The sequence below is a fragment of the Vipera berus genome, assembly GCF_964194415.1.
Source record: "Vipera berus genome assembly, chromosome: 1".
Taxonomy (NCBI): Eukaryota; Metazoa; Chordata; class Lepidosauria; order Squamata; family Viperidae; genus Vipera; species Vipera berus.
This window is the reverse complement of record NC_138202.1, coordinates 53058007-53079211: the sequence shown is the minus strand read 5'-3', so window position 1 is coordinate 53079211 and position 21205 is coordinate 53058007. Positions and strand designations below refer to the sequence as shown.

At 40.1% G+C, this 21205-nt stretch overlaps 1 protein-coding gene across 1 annotated transcript in view; it reads right to left on the bottom strand.

Annotated features, from left to right (window-relative positions):
• Positions 1-13905, bottom strand: part of LTBP2 (latent transforming growth factor beta binding protein 2) — a gene marked incomplete at its 5' end in the record, with an annotated part of 133281 nt that extends 119376 nt beyond the window's left edge. Inside the window, 2 exons of the mRNA XM_081323993.1 lie at positions 5723-5793; positions 13376-13905. Coding sequence (XP_081180119.1) covers positions 5723-5793; positions 13376-13905 — 601 coding nt within the window. The remainder of the gene's footprint in view (positions 1-5722; positions 5794-13375) is intronic.
• Positions 13906-21205: the final 7300 nt, after the last annotated feature.

The window sequence follows — 21205 nt, the reverse complement described above, 5'->3', positions numbered from 1 at the left end:
CATTACTTCAGGCTTCAATACTAACAGTTCTCCCTGTCTTTTTAATGCTTTGTTGAACATGATGCCTGATTTAGAATTTTAAAAGTTTGTTACACCATTTATGAATTTTAATTTGGTCAAATAAAAATATTGACAGTGGACTGAATAAATGGGATTAATTTGACATTAAATCAAAAGAATAACAGAATAACAGAGTTGGAAGGGACCTTGGAGGTCTTCTAGTCCAACCCCCTGCTCAGGCAGAAAACCCTAAACCATTTCAGACAAATGGTTTTCCTATCTCTTCTTAAAAACTTCCGGTTTTGGAGCATTCACAACTTTTGGAGGCAAGTTGTTCCACTGGTTAATTTGTTCTAACTATCAGGAAATTTCTCCTAGGTTGCTTCTCTCCTTGATTAGTTTCAATCCCTTGCTTCTTGTGCTGCTGTCAGGTGCTTTGTGGGATAGCTTGGCTCCCTCTTATTTGTGGTAACTCCTTAGAGATTGGAACACTGCTATCATGTCACCCCAGTCCTTCTTTTTATTAAACTAGACCAGGCATGTCAAACTTGTGACGTCACGTGATGTCACGTGACTTTTCCCCCATTGCCAGCAATGGGTGGGCGCAGTTTTGGTGTGATGCATCCAACCCACGGCCCAGCAGCTTGACATGCCTTAACTAGACATATCCAATTCCAGCAACTGTTCTTTATATGTTTTAGTCTTCAGTCCCTTCATCATCTTTGTTGCTCTTCTCTGTACTCTTTCTAGAGTCTCAACATCATTTCATCGTGATGACCAAAACTGGATGCAATATTCCAAGTGTGCTCTTTCCAAGGCATTGTAAAGTGATATTAACACTTCACGTGATCTTGATTCTATCCATCTGTTAATGCAGCCTAGAACTGTGTTGGCTTTTTTGGCAGCTGCAGCACAGTGCTGGCTCATATTTAAGTGATTGTCCACTAGGACTCCAAGATCCCTCTCACAGTTGCTACTATTGAGCCAGGTACTATAGTATACCTGTGCCTTTGGTTTTTCTTGCCTAAATGTAGAACCATTGAAGTTCATTTTGTTAGACAGGGCACAATGTTCAAGTTTGTCAAGATCCTTCTGTATCTTCAAATCTGTCAAGATCCTTTTGTATCCAATGTAGAACAATGTAGAGACACGCATGATGGTGATGAATCAAAAAGTAGAACTGAAATAGTGATTAGTGATTGGACTTGGTGATATTCTTAAGAGACGAAGAAATGTTTAAAGAACAAAAGCTGATGTACACATAACCGTCTGTATAAGGTATGGAATCAATATATCTGCAAAGGGAGTATAATGGGCAGAAGGAATATCCTTCAGGAACAGGAGGAAGAGCTGCTATCAAGACAATGATCAAATGACAGAAACTCAAGTCCAGGGCAGAACTGCAACCTCAGATAAGACCCCACCAAATTCTCATGAATATATATAAAATTAAATTTAAATATATTTTTCTTTGCCCTCACCTCCTGCTTTTAATTTCTTTTGTTCATTACATCTCATTATTTTTCTGCACTTTGCACCTTACAGCTTCTCCTGCTAAGGAGCGTGATGGTACATATTTTATAATAAACACAGTAGCCAAATCTACAGATAACTACTCGCCTAGTGCGCCAGTTGCACCCCTTTTTGGACCAAGATGCCCTATGCACAGTTACCCACGCCCTCGTCACTTCTCGCCTGGATTACTGCAATGCTCTCTACATGGGGCTGCCCTTGAAGAGCACCCGGAGGCTTCAACTGGTGCAAAATGCGGCCGCGCGGGTGCTTATGGGAGTATCTTGGTACTCCCATGTTACACCACTCCTGCATGAGCTGCATTGGCTTCTGGTTACCCTCCGAGTGTGATTCAAGGTAATAACCTTTAAAGCCCTACATGGCTTAGGCCCGGGGTACTTGCAAGACCACCTGCTGCCATTGTCAACCTCCCATCGCCCGGTTCGCTCCCACAGAGTCGGCCTCCTCAGGGTGCCGTCAGCCAGGCAATGCCAGCTGGCGACCCCCAGGGGGAGAGCCTTCACTGTGGGCACGCCAACCCTCTGGAATGAACTGCCCCCGGAGCTGTGGACAGCCCCTGACCTTCGGTCCTTCCGCCGTGACCTGAAAACCTGGTTGTTCCAACAAGCGGGCCTGGACTGACTACGTTTTTTAATTAGGCTTTTTACTGGGTTAAATTGTCTCGTAATTTTGCATTTATTGTTTAATTCTCTTTTAAATTTTTTACTCTATGTTTTTTAAATTTTTATTCTTGTGAGCCGCCCTGAGTCCTCAGGGAGAAGGGCGGCATATAAATTTAATAAAATCAAATCAAATCAAACATACCTGAGGATCCCAAATAATACAACTCAAATTTATATTTACGGGTAATTAACTGTTATTTCTGAGCTGAAAGGAAAAGTAATACAAAAACTCCAGAAGCCTCAACCTGGACTGTTCTGGCACATTACACTGCAGAGAACTATGGCCTTTACAAGCAGCAAGTGCTGGCTAGAAACACTAGAGAAATCAAGTGCTTCTTTAACTGTTCCACTGTGATTAGAGGACTGCTGAGTGTGGAAACTTAAAAGCGTGACTGGATGCAGAGATTAGAACAATGAACTAATAATGGACAAGTTGCTCTGATTTGCAGTGTAATTAACTGATCCCCAATTCAACTCCATATGGTTAATGATTTCATCAGCATCCCCTTATGGGCCTATTTCTCTGTAAATCACTCTACACTTTTCCCTTCCTGATTAATCTAGCAAGAGTAAATGGACTAGCAGGAGGTTCTAGTTTACAAGATCCCGTGTTTAAAGCTTAAAAAGGAATAGATGAAGTGATAACCTAAGAGTGGGAAAAGGTTCCATAGGGAGAGTCTAATGGAAGCTACAAAGTGGAGATATTTAGAGTAAGCCCTCTAGATTGAACCTCTTTAAGAGATCAATTCTTGGAAAGTAATTGCCTGACTAGTAAAAAAAAAAAGTTTTGTTTTATCCCTTGAGTGTGGACTGACTCATGAAAAATGATTTTTAATATTGCTGCTTCACTATTTTAACTGATTTTAATGTGATAATTGTTAATTGTCCACTTGTCCTGGAGCTAATCAGAATTATACCTTTATTGAAAAACTGTTGATGTGACTGCGTCCTCCTTCACATAAGTTGTATTATATTCTTCCCATTGACAGTCTCTGTGATTTGAAATTCCTGTAAGCAGGAAACTACAAAAATCTAGACAGTAGCTGTATTCACATACCAGTAATCTTTAATTTACTACTGAATAACAGAATAACAGAGTTGGAAGGGAGGTTGGAGATCTTCTAGTCCTACCCCCTGCTCAGGCAGGAAAGTCTATACCATTTCAGACAAATGGTTGTCCTATCTCTTCTTAAAAACTTCCAGTGTTGGAGCATCCACAACTTCTGGAGGCAAGTCGTTCCACTGATTAATTGTTCTGCAGGAAATTTCTCCTTAGTTCTAAGGTTGCTTTTTCACGAGGCAACTGGACTTCCTTTTTTCTCTTTGAAGACATTTCACTTCTCATCCAAGAAGCTTCTTCAGCTCTGACTGGATGATGGGGAATGGAAGGATTTATATTCCTTGCAAACAGCTGGTCATTTGCATTATTTTAGAGATTTGTTGATGCCACCTGGAGACTTTTGTGGGTCATCAGGGTCACCTGAGTAGTGCAAATGGGTGTGGAGCCTTCTTGGAACTCTTGAAAGGACTGTGTTGTAGACTGGAGATAGTTGATATCATATCCCTCCCCCTCTGTTGAGAGAGGACTGTTCAGTTTTGACATAGATAGTCTCTTTGACCTCTCTTTCAAACCAGCAGTCCTCTCTGTCCAAAGTGTGGACTTTGCTGTCTTCGAAAGAATGGCTTTTGTATTTTAAATGTAGATGGACTGCTGAGTCTTGTCCTGATGGGTTTGTTCTCCTATGTTGGGCCATACATTTATGAAGTGGTTGTTTTCCCCCCCAACGTACAGATCTGCACATGGCTCACTGCATTGTACTGCATATACCAAGTTGCTCAGTTTGCGTCTGGGTGTTTTATCCTGCCATAGTGTATTCTTGGGTTTGAAGTGTGCACGTATGTTGTGTTAGCTGAAGATCCACCTGAGCTTTTCCGATATTCCTGCAATGTACGGAATGCCTACATTGCTTCGTTTATTGTTTTCTTCTTTGTCTGTTATGGAGGAGCTCCTGCTGAGTCTTTTTTGGTATTTGATGAAGGCCCACTTGGGATAGCCACAGGTTCTCAGGGTTTCCTTGATGTATTTTAGTCAGAGAGGCCATCTATGTCAAAACTGAACAGCTCTCTCTCAACAGAGGGAGAGGGATATGACATCATCTATCTCCAGTCTAAACACAGTCCTTTCAAGAGTTCCAAGAAAGCTCCACACCCATTTGCACTACTCAGGTGACCCTGGAGACACAGATAAGCCTCCAGATAGCATCAACAAATCTCTAAAAGAAAAAAAAAGTCCAGTTGCCATGTGAAAAGGTACCTTTGGGTCAACCATGACCTGGATGACTGAGAATCTCCATAGACATTTAGTTCTAGGTTGCTTCTCTCCTTGATCATCCATTGCTTCTTGTCCTGCCTTCAGGTGCTTTGGAGAATAGCCTGACTCCCTCTTCTTTGTGGCAGCCCCTGAGATATTGGAACACTGCTATCATGTCACCCCTCATCGTTCTCTTCATTAAACTAGACATACCCAATTCCAGCAACCGTTCCCTATATGTTTTAGCCCTCAATCTCCTGGCTGCTTCATGACTGGTTGCTTACCGACTGGTTGAGGTTACGACCTACCTCAAAAAGGAGGCATGATCACACTTCAGGCACTCAGCAGCACAGCTGCATTTACAGCCATTAGCAGCATCCTATAGTCATGTGACCATGTCTTATGATGATTTTGCTGAAAACCAGCACTTCCAATTTTCAGCAAAACCATGCCCATAGTAAACTACTGGTTTGCTTAATGACCACTGTAAAAACATCATAAAATGGTTTTACAACTGTTATACAACCATAATGGGCAGACCCCATTATGGTCATAACGTGAGGACTACCTGTACTTAATTTGATTAGAAAGATACTTGTGTTCATGCAATGGAACAGAATCTAAACTGATTGAAAAGGATCAGATTTATTCAGCAAAAAAAAGAACTAAATGTAAAAGTCAAACTATGCTCTGAATTGTTGTTGCTAGATTTTTTAACTGACCTGCTTAGGTACATTGTGCAAACATAGCCAAGTATCATTACTAAATTCCATATTGTACTAATTCCTGCCTGAGAATCATGCTTAGCATGCTTACATTCATTATCCTACTTTCAGTTCTCAACTCCATCAGCTTCACGAAATGAAGCAAAATTTTTATTGCTAACACTGTTCTAATATTTGGATAGACTTTGTCAATTACCTTCCAAACAGACAACGTCAAAGCAGATATAATAAAAACCATTTTATGTATCACATGACAAATTCTATCTACATTAGCATAGAAACTAGCATGGAAACTCCAAATATATTTGGCTTGCAAAAAGTACTGACTTCTTTCCTCAACCCCATCCTTTGTCTCTGCATTCACTGGTATCAGTTTAGACCACCAACCCCTTGAAACTGGAATTTTTGTTTTACATCTTGTATATATTATGCAGTAGGTATAATTTCATATGCAATTTTGATAACAGCAGTTCTAACAATTTTATACTCACGTTTAATACATCGATTTGTTCTAGGAGCCGTGGTCCACCCTGAGCAGCATTGTCCCCCGCAGACATTTGGTCTAAATAGTTACAAATGGCAAGATTAATAACCTGAAACTTCCTGAAATCAAGCCAAACCATTCAGCTAAGTTTATTTTTGAAAACTATTTTCTGCATTTAATCAGGGAGTCAGTTCGAATGCTGAAATCAATAGGATCCATTGGATTGATTTGGATTATTCCAGCAATTTGTGCCTGTGTAGAGAATTGTTTTTTTCCTGAATCCAAATTGATTTGATTTTCTGAATCAAATCATACTTTCGAATTCTATTATAAATTTGAATTGGCATTTGCATAATTAGTACATCCCACAAATTAATTTCCCAAAGGTCCCTCTACCACCCTGCTGGGAACATTGTTTGGCCAGAGATTTTGCTTCAAGTGGATATGATAGTGAAGGTACATATTCTCTTTTATGGCATGCCAACTTCCAATTTGTTTTATTAAAAGAATAAACTAAAGATAAAATTTCCTGTTTCTCTAAATGGGGAGGAGAACACTTTGCACTTCTGAAGGAAAGGCAAGGTCTAAATTGAATGTATTATTACCCTCAATTTTTTTAAAAAAAGTTATTAAAATGTTGCAGTTTGGAAAACTCTGTCAGGCTGCAATGTTTTGTCTCCAGTGCACCTGCATTGAGATTAACAGTCCCAGTCTTTCTTCTCTTTCAGATTTGATGCTTGTAAATCCTTCCCTCTATTTTACAATTGTGGGTGACCCATAGTTTGAGAAATGCTGCACTAAGTCAAAACTAATCAAATTTTGGCTTAGCCTAATGCATGAATTCAGCATTTTTCTCCTTTGACACATGTTGGCGTGACCATACCATAAAGCAGTGTTTTTTAGCCCCGTGCTGGCTGGGGATTTCTGAGAGTCGAAATCTATGTATCTTAAAATTGCTATATCCATCTTTCATACCAGACAAGACACAGAGCTTGGGCTAAGAGACAGTGGCTGGCTCCAAATTTCTCCAGTAAGTTTTCATGCCTAAGAGCAAACTAAAATCTGAGTCTGTCCAGCATATTGACCACTATACCACACTAATTGACCATAGCCTTCTATTCCTCATGTTGGATTTGCTAACTTAATTACAAAGGAAGGAAACACTTCTCATTCTAGCTCAGATTGCTGGCATAATCTGACAGATTTCCATAAGCAGCACCACTCACCCTAACTGAAAACCACTGAGAGACATTGGCAGTACATCAAGTAAAATAAAAATTAAAACCCCTGAGTAAAAAAAGTCAACTCCTGCTGACTTCATGCTAGAGATTTTATGTTCCAAAGGGAATAAATTCCAGAATTTTGGCAAATTTACTAACCCCTCATGCTCCTTGAAAGGAAAACTACATTGCTAACACCTGGTTATTCTCTTTAGTATTAAACACACAGTTTGGGTTTTCACTGTAAGATTTTACCTTAGAACAGTATTTTCATAATCAGCTGGCTGGTCATATATTTTTTTCTGAATTAAAACTGAAAGCACACAAAGCTGACAACAGTTCAAGTGTTTTAAAGTACCGTATATACTTGAGTATAAGCCGACTCGAGTATAAGCCGAGACCCCCAATTTCACCCCCAAAAACTGGAAAAAGTTATTGACTCGAGTATAAGCCGATCCGCCGTTCTGCAAGCCTCCGCCACCGGCGGAGGCTGGATCCGCGCTCTGCAAGCCTCTGCCGCCAGCAGAGGCTCGATCCGCCATTTTGCAAGCCTGAATACACAGGAATACCCTGTGTGGCCGCGGCTCTCGGGGAAGCCCTGGCTGTCCGCTTCCTTGCTCCACGCTGCCATTCGGGGCCCGCGCATTCCCCGGGCAAATCGCGGCGCCCAGCAGGCGAGGAAACACGCCCGCTCCAGTCGCCCCCCCTTCCCTCAGGAGACGCGAAGCAAGTGACCGCCCGGAGCTTACCAAGGACTTGCGCGCGGCCGAGGCTTCGGTGCTTCCAGGATCGCGCGCACCTCTCCCAAGCCGCCGCCGTCCGGAGACCTGCCGAAGTTTGGGGAGGTTTGGGGAGGTGCGCGCTGCGGAAAGAAGCAGGCAGGCAGGGCGCGGAGGTCCGGAGACCTGCCGACGTTTGGGGAGGTTTGCGCCCAACAAAGAGATAACAATTTAACAAATCTTAACCCAGCTGGAGAAAGAGAATTGCCTACCTGTATTTTTTTTATATGTATGCCAAAGACACGCACCATGCCCATTGGAGTTATACATATAATTATTTGAATTCTAGCTATAAATGTAGCAGCTCCAGAGTAAAGGCAAACTATTTCATTTAAACCTTTTGCTAGGATGAAGTCTGAAATTTAGCTTTCCTAAATTATTTATTCCAGTTATACTTGCCTTTCTACTCGATTTATAGCCCTCACTAACAAATAACACCCCCAAAAAATATAGGCATATATCCAAATAAAGTGTTTTTCATTTATAAAGTACATATTCATATAAATCTTCAAAAACATTAGGTGGTTTTCCAAAATGCACATTATACATGAAACAGCTCCAAAAGAGTTCAGAATGACAGAACTATGTGGTCTGGGCTACTATTAACTAGAAGAAAAGGAAAAGTCGATTTTGCTGCGGGCAGAGAGCAAAGGACTTTTCCATTTCTGGTGGAGAATTTTAACAGTATGTTGAAATCCAGGGAAAACTAAAGGGACTGCTGATTTTCCTCTACACCAACCCTCCGAGCATCTGGTTGCAGTTAAATAATTTTCTCAACATTTGAGTGACTTGAACAGTGTGTGGTTTTTGCTGCCCCAGAAAGAATGCAAAATAAATTCCTGCTGCTTTGAGGACCACCACATGTTTACAGCTTAAAGAAGGGTGATGCTCCTAGAAGAAATTAACAAGCTGAACTGCCTTTGTGGCATGTTTAGCTTCGAATGTCTGCTTAGCAGTACAGATGCCAAGACAGCAACGTTCCACCTGGTTCCAATTGTTCTTCCAAAGCGGGGAGTGGAACAGCTCCTACCCACCTGTGCTTTTCCCGATGAAACAGCTTCCTAGTCCTTTTGGGAAGGGAGAAGAGGGTTAGTTCCAGTTTTAAATACTTAAAAAGTAGGCTTAGGCAAGAAGAAGTGAATGAAGAGCTATGGTCCCCTGGCAGCCTTTACTGAACATTGATTTAGGTTGATTGAGCAGCTGATCCAATTTTGCATATTGGTAAATATGACTAGTTTGGCCCACAAAGTGGACAACTGATTTCTGACTATACCTCATGTAAACTGATGTACAGGTAAGAAACAAGGATTATCAGATGTACAATTGAAGAGCCTTGAAGACAGCTGAGGGGCATTTGTAAAGTTGACATTGGTGAGATTCATGTGTTGCATATATTGTGCTCTTTGTTTGATTCTAGCTTTTGTATAATAGATAAACCAAACCATGCAGTTTGTCAATGTCAGTTTATAGCTTAGCATCATATATGAAATTATCACTGTGATTTAACAAACCAAGATTAAACATATCAAGATTAGTGCAATAACATAGTTTGTAATGAGTATGGTGCAGAAAAAAGTTTAATGCCCCCTCCCTACAACCAAGGTTTCTATCCTCTTCTATTTATTTTTAAAATAAAAACAATTTGGTCCAATTAGCTTTTCCAAATATGAATGGAACAGTCAGATGACTCAAATTGATGTGGATGTGGTTCCCATCTTCAAAAAAGTGGGGGGAAACAGACCCAGGAAACTACAGACCAATCAGCCTAACATCAATACCTGGGAAGATACTGGAAAAAATAATGAAAAAACATTTGTGAATATCTAGAAAAAATAAAGTTATAATTAGTAGCCAGCACAGATTTGTTAAAAACAGATCATGCCAAGTCAATCTTATTTCATTCTTTGACAAAGTGACTAAATTAGTAGACCAGCAAAATGCTGTAGACATAGTATACTTAGACTTCAGCAAGACATTTGACAAAGTAGACCACAACCTACTTCTTGGTAAGTTAGAAAAATGTGGGATAGACAGCATCAGCACCAGATGGATTTGTAGCTGGCTGACAAACTGTACTCAATGAGTAGTCCTTAATGGTACTACATCTACATGGAGGAAAGTAAGCAGTGGGGTACCACAGGGTTCTGCCTTAGGCCCAGTATTCTTCAATATCTTCATAAATGACTTAGATGAGGGAATAGAAGGGGATCTCATTAAATTTGCAGATGACACTAAGCTGGCAGGAGTAGCCAATACCCTAGAAGACAAGCTCAGAAAATATCTCCAAAAAGATCTTGACAGACTTGAACAATGGGCCCTAGCCAACAAAATGATATTTAATGTGGAGAAAAGCAAGGTTTTACACCTGGGCAGGAAAAAGCCAAAGGTACAAGTATAGATTAGGTGAAACCTGTCTCAAAAACAGTAATTGTGAGAGGGAGTCCTAGTGGACGATCACTTGAACATGAGTCAGCAGCCAAAAAAATAATACAACCCTTGGTTGTATAAACAGAGGCGTAGAATCAAAATCACATGAATTACTAGTACTGGGGGCTTCATCATTCAAGGTTTTTAAGAAGAGACTGGACAGCCACTTGTCTGAAATGGTATAGCTTCTCCTGCTTGAACAGGGGGCTGGACTAGAAGATCTCCAAGGTCCCTTCCAGCTCTATTCTGATTCTCATTCTGAAATTAAGACTGATTATAAGTGTAACGATTAAAGATACTGATTTTTAGCCCTGTCTTAGGTATGAATGCAAATGGAATGACTTTGGATCGGTCCCTTTCAAGCCTAGCAAGAGGGCAATGGTAAACCATTTTCAAAACGTTTGCACGGTTATAAGTGCTGTTTAAATGGTAGGCTGTCCTAATAAAGATATAAATTCTTTACTGATTTGCAGGAGATGTAGATAATTTTTGTATGGACTTCTCAAAACAAATATGATCTTAAATAGATTGAAAAAGTGAGAAATGGGACAGAACTGAAAGTGATAGTTTCTTCCTTCCATAATTCTCAGATTATATGTAAGGCAGAAAAGCATAGACACTTTTTGCAATGGACATTAAACTGGTTCACTTTCCTTCATTCATATGCTCTTTCAGGATTTATTTGAGCATCCTTGGATCCATCAGTCCGGGATCCCCATTTGGTGCAATATGTGGTAAATAATTTTGGGTCTATATTTTCTTTCCCACATTTGTCTTTAAATTAAATGAAAATTATTTTTTTAAACCTCCATGTAGTAAAATCCAAGGTTTCTAAAAACACCTGTTAAACCATATGAGGTTCATACCCAAGCAGAATGTCAATGACATATTACATCAAAACATCTCCATAAGGAAATAGTTTTCACTGACAGACCACATTTCCCCTTCAGATGTACTGAATGGGCCCCAGTGAAAAGAGCTTTGCTTTGGTCTGTCTGGTTACATCTGTGTTTCTCAATCTTGGCAATTTTAAGTTGTGTGGACTTCAATTACCAGAATCCTCAAGCCAACCATATGTTCAAGTTGCCAAGGTTGAGAAACATTGGGTGAGATAATCCAATAAGATTCTTTGAAAATTTGCATCCTAGACTATCATGATGGCATTAATATTAAAGGTAAAGGTTCCCCTGCACATGCGTGCTAGTCGTTTCCGACTCTAGGGGCCGGTGCTCATCTCCGTTTCAAAGCCGAAGAGCCAGCGCTTGTCCAAGGACGTCTCCATGGTCATGTGGCCAGCATGACTAGACACCAAAGGTGCACGGAACGCTGTTACCTTCCCACCGCAGTGGTCCCTATTTTTCTACTTGCATTTTTATGTGCTTTCGAACTGCTAGGTTGGCAGAAGCTGGGACGAGTAACAGGCGCTCACTCTGTTACGCGGCACTCGGGATTCAACCCGCCAAACTGCTGACCTTCTGATCAACAAGCTCAGCAGCCTAACCCACTGAGCCACCGCGTCCCCATGGCATTAATATTAATTAGTACTAAATGAGGACATTTGTGCTTATTTTCTAAATGAATGTGTATGTGTTTTTTTCTAAAAAAATATCTTATTTTCAAAAATGCTTTTAAAATTTACATCTAATTTATTGTTAATCTCTCCATAATTTATAAGCTTTAAGTAAAGCTACCATATCTGGCAACAAAACTTTGTTTTTGGACATTTACTTCTTGGTAGAGTTAACCGCTAAGTTAGGTCCCTTGACTTCAAATTATGTTTTTAAAAAATATTTAAAACAGTGAATTGGATAGCTGTATTCAACAAAACTCTGTACTCTACAGAGAATGTAGACTTGTTTACTTATTCATGTATCATGTTTATTTATCGTGCATTTTTAAAAAAAACTAGACTTGGAAGAAGCCTTGCATGAAATTAAGCGGTAGTGGCTATTACCTAAAAAATGTTGTTGATCCTTGTAATCCAAATTGGGAGAGACTGGGCTATAAGTGATTTTTTAAATTTAGTTTAGCCGATTTTGTGAGCATCATTATTTTGGTTTGTAAACCACAGTTTATGGTAACCATGATATGTAAACCTAGCCAATTGTGGTTTATTTAACAAACCATTATTAAAATAAACCCTGGTTTAGTGTGATGTGTGAATTCAGTAACAGAACTACGGGGAAGAAAGTCTAGAAATCTTTATCAAGAACAGAAGGGGGGGAAATCACCTGTCCTCCCCATCCTAAAAAAGAGGGCAAATCCATAACGTTAATGTAAGAGAGACAAAAACACTAATATATCACATAGCCAGCCTCCTGCCTGAATGTCTGACAAGCCAAAAGGAGAAGTGGTGTATACCTATACATCCATTCATGCTAGACAACACATGAGACTGTGGTTTATTTGAACAACAAACCATGGTTACTAACACTTTCATATTCTTTTTAAACTTAGCTCATAGACAGACTTGTCCATTCCACTAAACACAGCACAGGGTGTCTTAGCTTACCACTGCAAACCACAATGCAATTATTATAACCCATGGAATTTCTCTCTGGTTAATTCCAATTGGAAGTACTCATTATGCCAAATTTGCATGAAGTAACCAATAGAAAATAAGATTTGAGTTGGTGGGCAGCTAACAGCAGCTCCATTCAAGTGGAGAATCATTGGGCCTGTCATAGCTAAATTGTGGGTGCAGTATGGAGCATTTTTGTATACCTCACATTTATTTTTTATTTATTTTGTTTATATCTGCCATTTTTTAAATAAACAATTTAAAGCTGCAAACATATCTAATATTCTTTCTTCCTCCTATTTTCCCCACAACAACAACCCTGTGAGGTGAGTTACACTGAGAGTGTATGATTAGTCCAAGGTCACCCAGCTAACTTTCATGGCTAAGATGGAATTAGAACTCACAGTCTCCCAGTTTAATTTGTTTTTTAGGTCCCAAATTAGTTGCAAAAGTGGATGGCAGCTTAAACTTAAATCACTTAGATTCTGATAGAGCAGATGGCTTGCAGAGACCTCAGCAGTGGAATTCTTGACTTGTTATTATGTGAAGTACATAAATTGGCATTTTCTAGGTTGCATTTGCTCCTGGATGATTCTGAATTAACTGATAAGCTCTAAAATCAGAATATAAGTGCAAAACTGACATGGAGATAAGCAAAAAGCGCTCAGATCTCCCAAGTTATATGATAACTGGAGAATGTTGGTTGCACTTACCCTGCCATTCGGCCTCTGGCAGTCTGCATCTGCACTTGTGGGGCTGTCCGTGGTCGTGGTCTATTCTGGACAAGGTTCACCGATGGTGTTCTCTGCTGTAGAATCCAGCTTGGACCTCTACTCAGAGCACCGGTGTTCGTTCTAGGATTGCTGCTCTGAGACCTCACATTGGTGAGAGATGGGAGTTTGTGGACTGTGGGAGCTGAGTATTGTTTCTGAAGTTCCCTCCCTGCTGGATTTCTCATCTGGGCATTAGCCGCAGAATTTGTCTGAGGAGTTACAGGAACATGTTCCAATGTAGAAGAAGAGCCATGTACTCGGAACAAACTGTGCACCTTAGTTCTTGGCCCAAACCTGCCTTGGTTCTGCTGAAATCTTAGCTGTGTCGTCTCCCTGTTCCCAGCATCTGTCCTGAAAGAAGGATATTGATCCAGTCGCCCAGCAAGGTCACTCTGACTGTCCACAACCCCCATAAAAAGTGCTACAGTTAATGGGAGAAAACTGTTCCAGGAACGCCTCATGATTTCCATCCAAGAGAAAAAGTGAACTCTTGTCAGATTAATAGGGTCATACACCAAATACAATTGGACTTCGGAAAAAAAGTCCCTCCAGCTAAATCCCTCTGGTACATTTCAGAGCCAATCACTTGTTCAGGTACATCCAAAAGAGGCTTCAGTAATAACCTGCTGTCTAGATGGAAAAGCAAGGCTCAAAGGAGCAACAGCACAGGTCTTCCTGAACCAGAAGCAACAGTTCCCTGCCTTAGAATTATCTTCAGTGGCTGTCAGAGCGCGTGGTATTATTCTTTCCAGACAACTCCAAGGCACCTTCTCCTTTGCCTCTTGCACTGGCCGGCTCTGGATAGGATGGGCAATTTTATTTTTGGAAACCTCCCCCTTTTGAGTCTTTTTGATACTGACATCGTCCCTCTTCAGAGGACACGCTCAGTGCCCCCCCCTTTACAAAACACATTCCAGCAACACCCACTTTGGCACAGGGAAACAAATTACAAGAGAGAACTATTAACTCTTGAGCAACCAGAGAGGCCCATTCACAGCCTGTGCCAAAAGTTGGTGCGCTTTTGTTTCTTTCTCCCTCCACCCCTTTCTCTTACACACACTGCCTAAACTCAACAGAAGCACATGCTCAAATTTTTTGCACAACTTTAACCAAGCAGAAGTGAAATAGATGCAGACACAAATAGATATATGATGCATGTGAAACAAGTAATTGTCTCTCTACTCTGACTTGATGTCAACCACTACATATATTAGATTTAGTGCAGAACAGGGCTTGTGCAAGCCAAAGTCCAGGCTATTATATTCTACATTTTCAGGAAGAAACCAGAAAAATTCTTGATGCACTTACACAAGGACTGAGCAATAAAGTAAGGTTTGGCTACCATAATCATACGGTTTGACTGGATTCTTTCCCTTAAAACCAGGAATAGGCACAAAGGTGATAGAATGAAATCTGCTTGTTATTATAGTCAGAGAAGGAGCTGGATCTTAATTATTTATTTATACTTTTAAATATGATATGCTAAACATTTTTCCATTCACCATGGCTTGCAAACTTCTAACCACATATAAAAAACTAACAATTAAACCATTAAAAAACCTTACAACATTAAAAATGTAAATGACATGGATAACTCCCAAGGCAAATTGTTTCATAGTTTAGACCTTGAAAAATAGAATTGGTTCATCTATATGGCAGGATCTTTCAGCTGTGATTGACTTACCATCTTAAGCCTTTCCTGGAAAAGTCTCATTTGGCTAATCTTATTCATGCAATAATTTGTAATCAATTTATTGTAATGCATTCTAATAAGGCAGGGGTCTTCAGACTTGGCCCTTCTATGACTTGTCGACTTCAACTCCCAGAATTCCTCAGCCAGGCATTCTGGCTGAGGAATTCTGGGAGTTAAAGTATACAAGTCGTAAAAGGGCCAAGTTTGAAGACCCTTGTACTAGGGGATGCCATTAAAAAACAAAAACTTGGAAACTGCAGTCGGTCCATAATGTGGCAGCCAGACTTCTGACTAAGATTAACCAGCAGAAGCATATAACACCTGTCCTCACAAAACTGCATGGGTTGCCCATTCATTTTCAGATTTTCAAATTAAATTCAAGGTGCTTGCTTTGGTGTGGAAATAGCTCAGTCTCTGATTATCTGAAGGAGTTTCATCCAGAGTAGGCTGATTATAAGCTGCAATAGCCTGCACGGGTACAGTATTTTGGCACGTATATACAGTAGGTGGAAATAGAGCTTGCTGGTTTTTGTTGGTGGAAGAAACTAGAACAGCTCTTTAACTCCTTCAGATCTGTTATTTGGTATTTAATGTTTCAGTTTCTCTCCCTGTGCACCAGCCTAAGCAACACAAACGTTTCCTACAACTTATACCAAATTCTGATGCAAGAATTATGCAATATTTGAATGACATGATTAGTCATGGTTTTCTGAATTAAATCATTATTCACATAATAACACATTAAACTAAAACCTAATTGTATAACCAGCAGCTCCTAACTGCATTCCCAACAGAAGGTTTCAAAACAGGCAAGATGATGGTTGCAGCATCATACTCAAACCTGGCCCTTTTGTCCATCAATGTGACATGTACAAAGGGCAGACTTAAATTACAATGTTGCATCTGCATCCTACCTATTTTGGCCCTTCTCAATGCAGATGTTGCTGTTTGCGGTCTGGGTTAGGACAAACTAGAAAATGTCTTTGAGAAATTTGTGGTTTGGTGTATTGGACAAACAGTTTGCCCAAAAGAGTTATGAGGATAAACTCTATTGAGGGGGTTGTTATACAAGGGGTAATTTGCACATATAAGCTATTATTTAAAGGGATTATTGAGAATTTTGTATTGCATTTGGAAGAATATGGCAGATGATGAACAGGCTTCAGTGAAGCATGAAAATCCAAATTGTTTATGCAATTAATGGTACAGTTTGGTGTACTTAAATAAGAAACAGGTTGAGAACAAGATGATATATTTAAAAATATCAGATGGACTAAAGAAGACAACCAGCCTGATAACTCAAGAATAGATTTTCTTGGAGATGAGCAAAGGTCATATCAGTCCAGATAGAGCAATAGATATATCAAGATTCAGAAAGACCAATATATCAATCTTCTTAGTAGTGAAAGGTCATCAAACTCTACCAGATTGGCCAAAGGCTACGTCAGTTGCTGGGGTACGGTATAACTGCACTGCATCACTCAGTATTATGGAGAAAAAATATTTCTGGATATCAGATAATATGTTTGCAATAGTGGCGAATATCTGTAGCTTGGGTGTAGGATGAAAGTGGAGGTGCATTTTCTGAGCTTGTGGGTTGGTTTCTGAACATTTCATTTCACTAGGTAAATTCTACTGAAGATGTTACCTAGCCTGGTAGTGAAATGTTCAGAAACCAACCCACAAGATAACATGTATTGGGCTGCCCAGGCTAAGCTCACTGAGGGAAAACTCTCCAAAGAACCAACTGGCTAATGAGCTGCTTATTGGTAGTTGTGGCAGATGGACAGCACACTCTATAGATGTGTCTAAATTTAATAGGCCTTCCCCAATTCTCGTTAATTATCATTTGTCTGAAATGATATAGGGTCTCCTGCTTGAGCAGGGTTTGGACTAGAAGATCTCCAAGGTCCCTTCCAACTCTGTTATTCTGTTATTTAAAAAGAAACAGTATTGAGATCTTATTTCAGTTACTTAGCATTTTTGGTATTAGAAGTCAGGATTTGCCAATGTAACCACCTCCCTCAGATGATGATAATGATAATAAAGTTGGAAGGGACCTTGGAGGTCATCTAGTCCAACCCCCTGCTCAGGCAGGAAACCCTATACCATTTCAGACTAATGGCTGTCCACTCTCTTCTTAAAAACTTCCAGTGTTGGAGCATTCACCACTTCTGGAGGCAGGTTGTTCCACTGGTTAATTGTTCTAACTGTCAGGAAGTTTCTCCTTAGTTCTAGGTTGCTTCTCTCCTTGATTAGTTTCCATCCGTTGCTTCTTGTCCTGCCTTCAGGCGCATTGAAGAATAGCTTGACTCCCTCTTCTTTGTGGCAGCCCCTGAGATATTGGAACACAGCTATCATGTCCCCCCTTGTCCTTCTCTTCATTAAACTAGACCAGAGGTAGGCAACTTTGGCTCTTTTATGACTCATGGACCAACTCCCAGAATTCCTGAGCTAGCCATCCTGAGGGGAAAGGGAGAGGTTTCCAAGCTGAGCCATGCTGGCTCAGGAATTCTGGGAATTGAAGTCCATGAGTCATAAAAGAGCCAACATTGCCTACCCCTGAACTAGACATACCCAATTCCAGCAACCGTTCCTTATATGTTTTAGCCTGCAGTCCCCTAATCATCTTTGTTGCTCTTCTCTGTACCCTTTCTAGAGTCTCAACATCTTTTTTACATCGTGTTGAACAAAACTGGATGCAGTATTCCAAGTGTGGCCTTACCAAGTCATTGTAAAGTGGTATTAATACTTCACATGATCTTGATTCTATCCCTCTGTTAATGCAGCCTAGTACTGTGTTTGCTTTTTTGGCAACTGCAGCACTCTGCTGGCTCATATTTAAGTGATTGTCCACTAGGACTCCAAGATCCCTCTCACAGTTACTACTATTGAGCAAGGTATCACCTACTGTATACTATACCTGTGCATTCAGTTTTTCTTGCCTAAGTGTAGAACCTTACTTTTTTCACCACTGAATTTCATTTTGTTAGATAGCACCCAGTGTTCAAGTCTGTCCAGAGCCTCCTGTATCTTAAGCCTGTCTTCTGGAGTGTTGGCTATTCCTGCCAGCTTGGTGTCGTCTGCAAATTTAATGAGTTCCCCGTCTATCCCCTCATCCCAATAATTGATGAACATGTTGAAGAACTGGGCCCAGAACAGAGCCCTGGGGCACCCCCACTACACACTTCCCTCCATTGAGGACCACAGGCTGAGTACGGCCGGTCAGCCACCTACAAATCCTAACCCACATTTTTCTATCTTATCAAGTAGTAGTTTGTGATCTACTTTATCAAATGCCTTACTGAAGTCCAAGTAAATTATATCCACAGCATTCCTCTGATCCACTAATTTTGTTACTTGGTCAAAGAATGCAATAAGATTTGTCTGGCATGATCTGTTTTTTACAAACCCATGTTGACTTTTAGTAATGACTTTGTTTGCCTCTAGGTCATACATGTCAAACACAAGGCCCGGGGGCCAGATCCAGCCCGTGAAGTGGTTTCATGCGGCCCGCAAAGCCATCCTGGAAACAGTGAGGGAACGGCCCCCACTGCCTTGGCCCTGGCCCAGAGACCCTCCTCCTGCCAGAGACCCTCCGATCTGTCCCACTCCTGCCCAGGCCCCCATAGGCACCCTTGATGCGAACGATGTAGAGCTGGCTACACCCACCCAGCAGGCCATACGCACTCTAGCCACGCCCACCCAGTAGGCCACGCCCACCCTGGCCATACCCACCCAGCCCCCTGAGGGCAACCACAATGCTGATGCAGCCCTCAATGAAATTGAGTTTGACATCCCTGCTCTAGGTGCTTGCTGATTCGTTGTTTGATTAATCTTCCCAGGTATTGAGGTCAGGCTGATAGGTCTGTAGTTTCCTGGGTCTATTTTTTTTCCTTTTTTGAAGATGGGAACTACATCAGCTCTTTTCCAGTCCACTGGTAGTTTCCCAGTGCTCCAGGATCTTTGAAAAATATAATTCAGTGGTTCTGAGATCACATCTGCCAGTTCCTTGATAACCTTGGGGTGTAGTCCATCTGGTCCTGGTGATTTGAACTTGTCTAGGCTGGACAGGTGCTCACTTACCATTTTCTTGCCTATCTTAACTTGTGTTTCTATTCTGTTTTTTATGGCACTATTTTTTATAGGTTGGTCTGTTTTTTTCCCTTTGTGTAAAGACAGATGCAAAAAATGAGTTAAATAGTTCTGCTTTCTCCCTGTTGCTTGTCACCTTCTTGCCACTTTCACCCACTAATGGACCAATCATTTCCTTCACTTTTTTTCTTGTTTCTTATATGTTGAAAGAAGCTTTTTTGTTATTTTTGACTTTGGTCGCAAGCCTTAGTTCATTTTGAGCCTTAACTTTCCTCACTTCATCTTTGCAGGCTCGGGCTATTTGCTGATATTCTGACTTAGTTATGTGCCTCTCTTTCCACTTTCTATACTTGTCCTTTTTATCTTTCAATTTATCAGAGAGTTCTTTATGCAGCCATGCTGGTTTCTTTTGAGAGCTGTTATTTTTCCTCTTTGTTGATATTGTGCTAAACTGGGCTTTTAATATCTCACTTTTCAAAATTTCCCAAGCTTCTTGAGTTTTTTTCCCCTTGAGGTTTTTCATCCATGGAATCCTTCACAAGCTCTCTATAAGTTTATTGAAATTAGCTCTCTTAAAGTCCAAGACTCTAGTTTGACTGTATTCTATTGCTTGTGCTTCCATAATGTTGAATTCCAATATTGCATGATCACTTCCTCCCAAGGTTCCTGTGACTTCAACACCTTCTATTATTTCATCTCTTTGTTATTTCAGACAATTTTTTTCTACTACAAAATGTTTATATTTGAGTAAGATTGCCCTCCTAGTCAGTATTGCTTTACTTCTGACTTTACTTCTTGGAAACTAAATTGTTTATAAAGACAATTAAACTTCAGATAGGTCAAAACTAGACCCATTTAGTTCTTTGAGCTAATCTCACAATGTACAAATTTGAGAAAGAGGAAAGATACAGTTTCTGGAAAATATAAGAAAAGAATGCAAAGAAGCCACTTATAAATAAATGTGTTTGATAAAAACCTCTCCAATGCCCTGAATATACTGATAATATCTACAGTTCGGGCCTATTGCATAATCATTTTCAACCAACAAATTGTTCCCTTCATGGTGCAGAATAAAAGAGGAATGTCCCACTTTCCATCTTTATGTATGTATGTATGTATGTGTATGTATATGTACAGTATGCATATATGTATTAAGGCTGAAGCAATTAAGGCTGAAGCAACTAAAGGTCACTTATTTGGGGACTGTCCATACTGTCTTTACCTAAGCACAGGCACATGATTCATTTCTTTTTATCTGAAAGTCTTGAATCAATCTTCTTAATTCCACTGTTATCCACATTGCCAAGTTGCTTTTGGTGTAGCTGAAATTATAGGGATATGAAATCACACATACAACCCACCTTCTTTCCACTTAATTGTGTACAACAATGAAAATTAAAATATTATTAGAATAATTTCTAGTCTCCCGAATGTGTCAGTACAATGTATACATCTTCTAGTTTACTTGCAAAAATTTGTTAGATTAAAAATCCCTGTGTGAACAGATTCTTAGGGTAAGAGGGAAGTTTGATTATGTTTGTGACAAACAAAATGTGTCAAAAGTGTACCAGTGCTGTTCCTATTATTGGCAGGGAATGCTGCTTGTGGCACAGATCACATAAAGGCCACATTTCTAAAAAGCATTTTGTGAAAGATCCAAGTAAACAACAGCATGATGCCAGCAGATGTCCATATCCAGGGTCTTCTGAAATGATATTTTCTACATTAATGAAACTAAGAGAAATAAGTATTTGTGAATTCATGCTCAAAACAAAAAACAAAACTCAAAACAAAAAAGTCTACTTAGAATACATGGTTTTTAAACCGTATCCATACACTGCCCGGCAAAAGCATTATTTTTGGTTTGATCTGAATGGTCATCTCTTAAAATACAATTCTGAGTAGCAAACATCAAAATAATAACATCGATAAAAAATCATCAACAAAACTGAAACACATCACTAAATTCTATAAAGCATTTG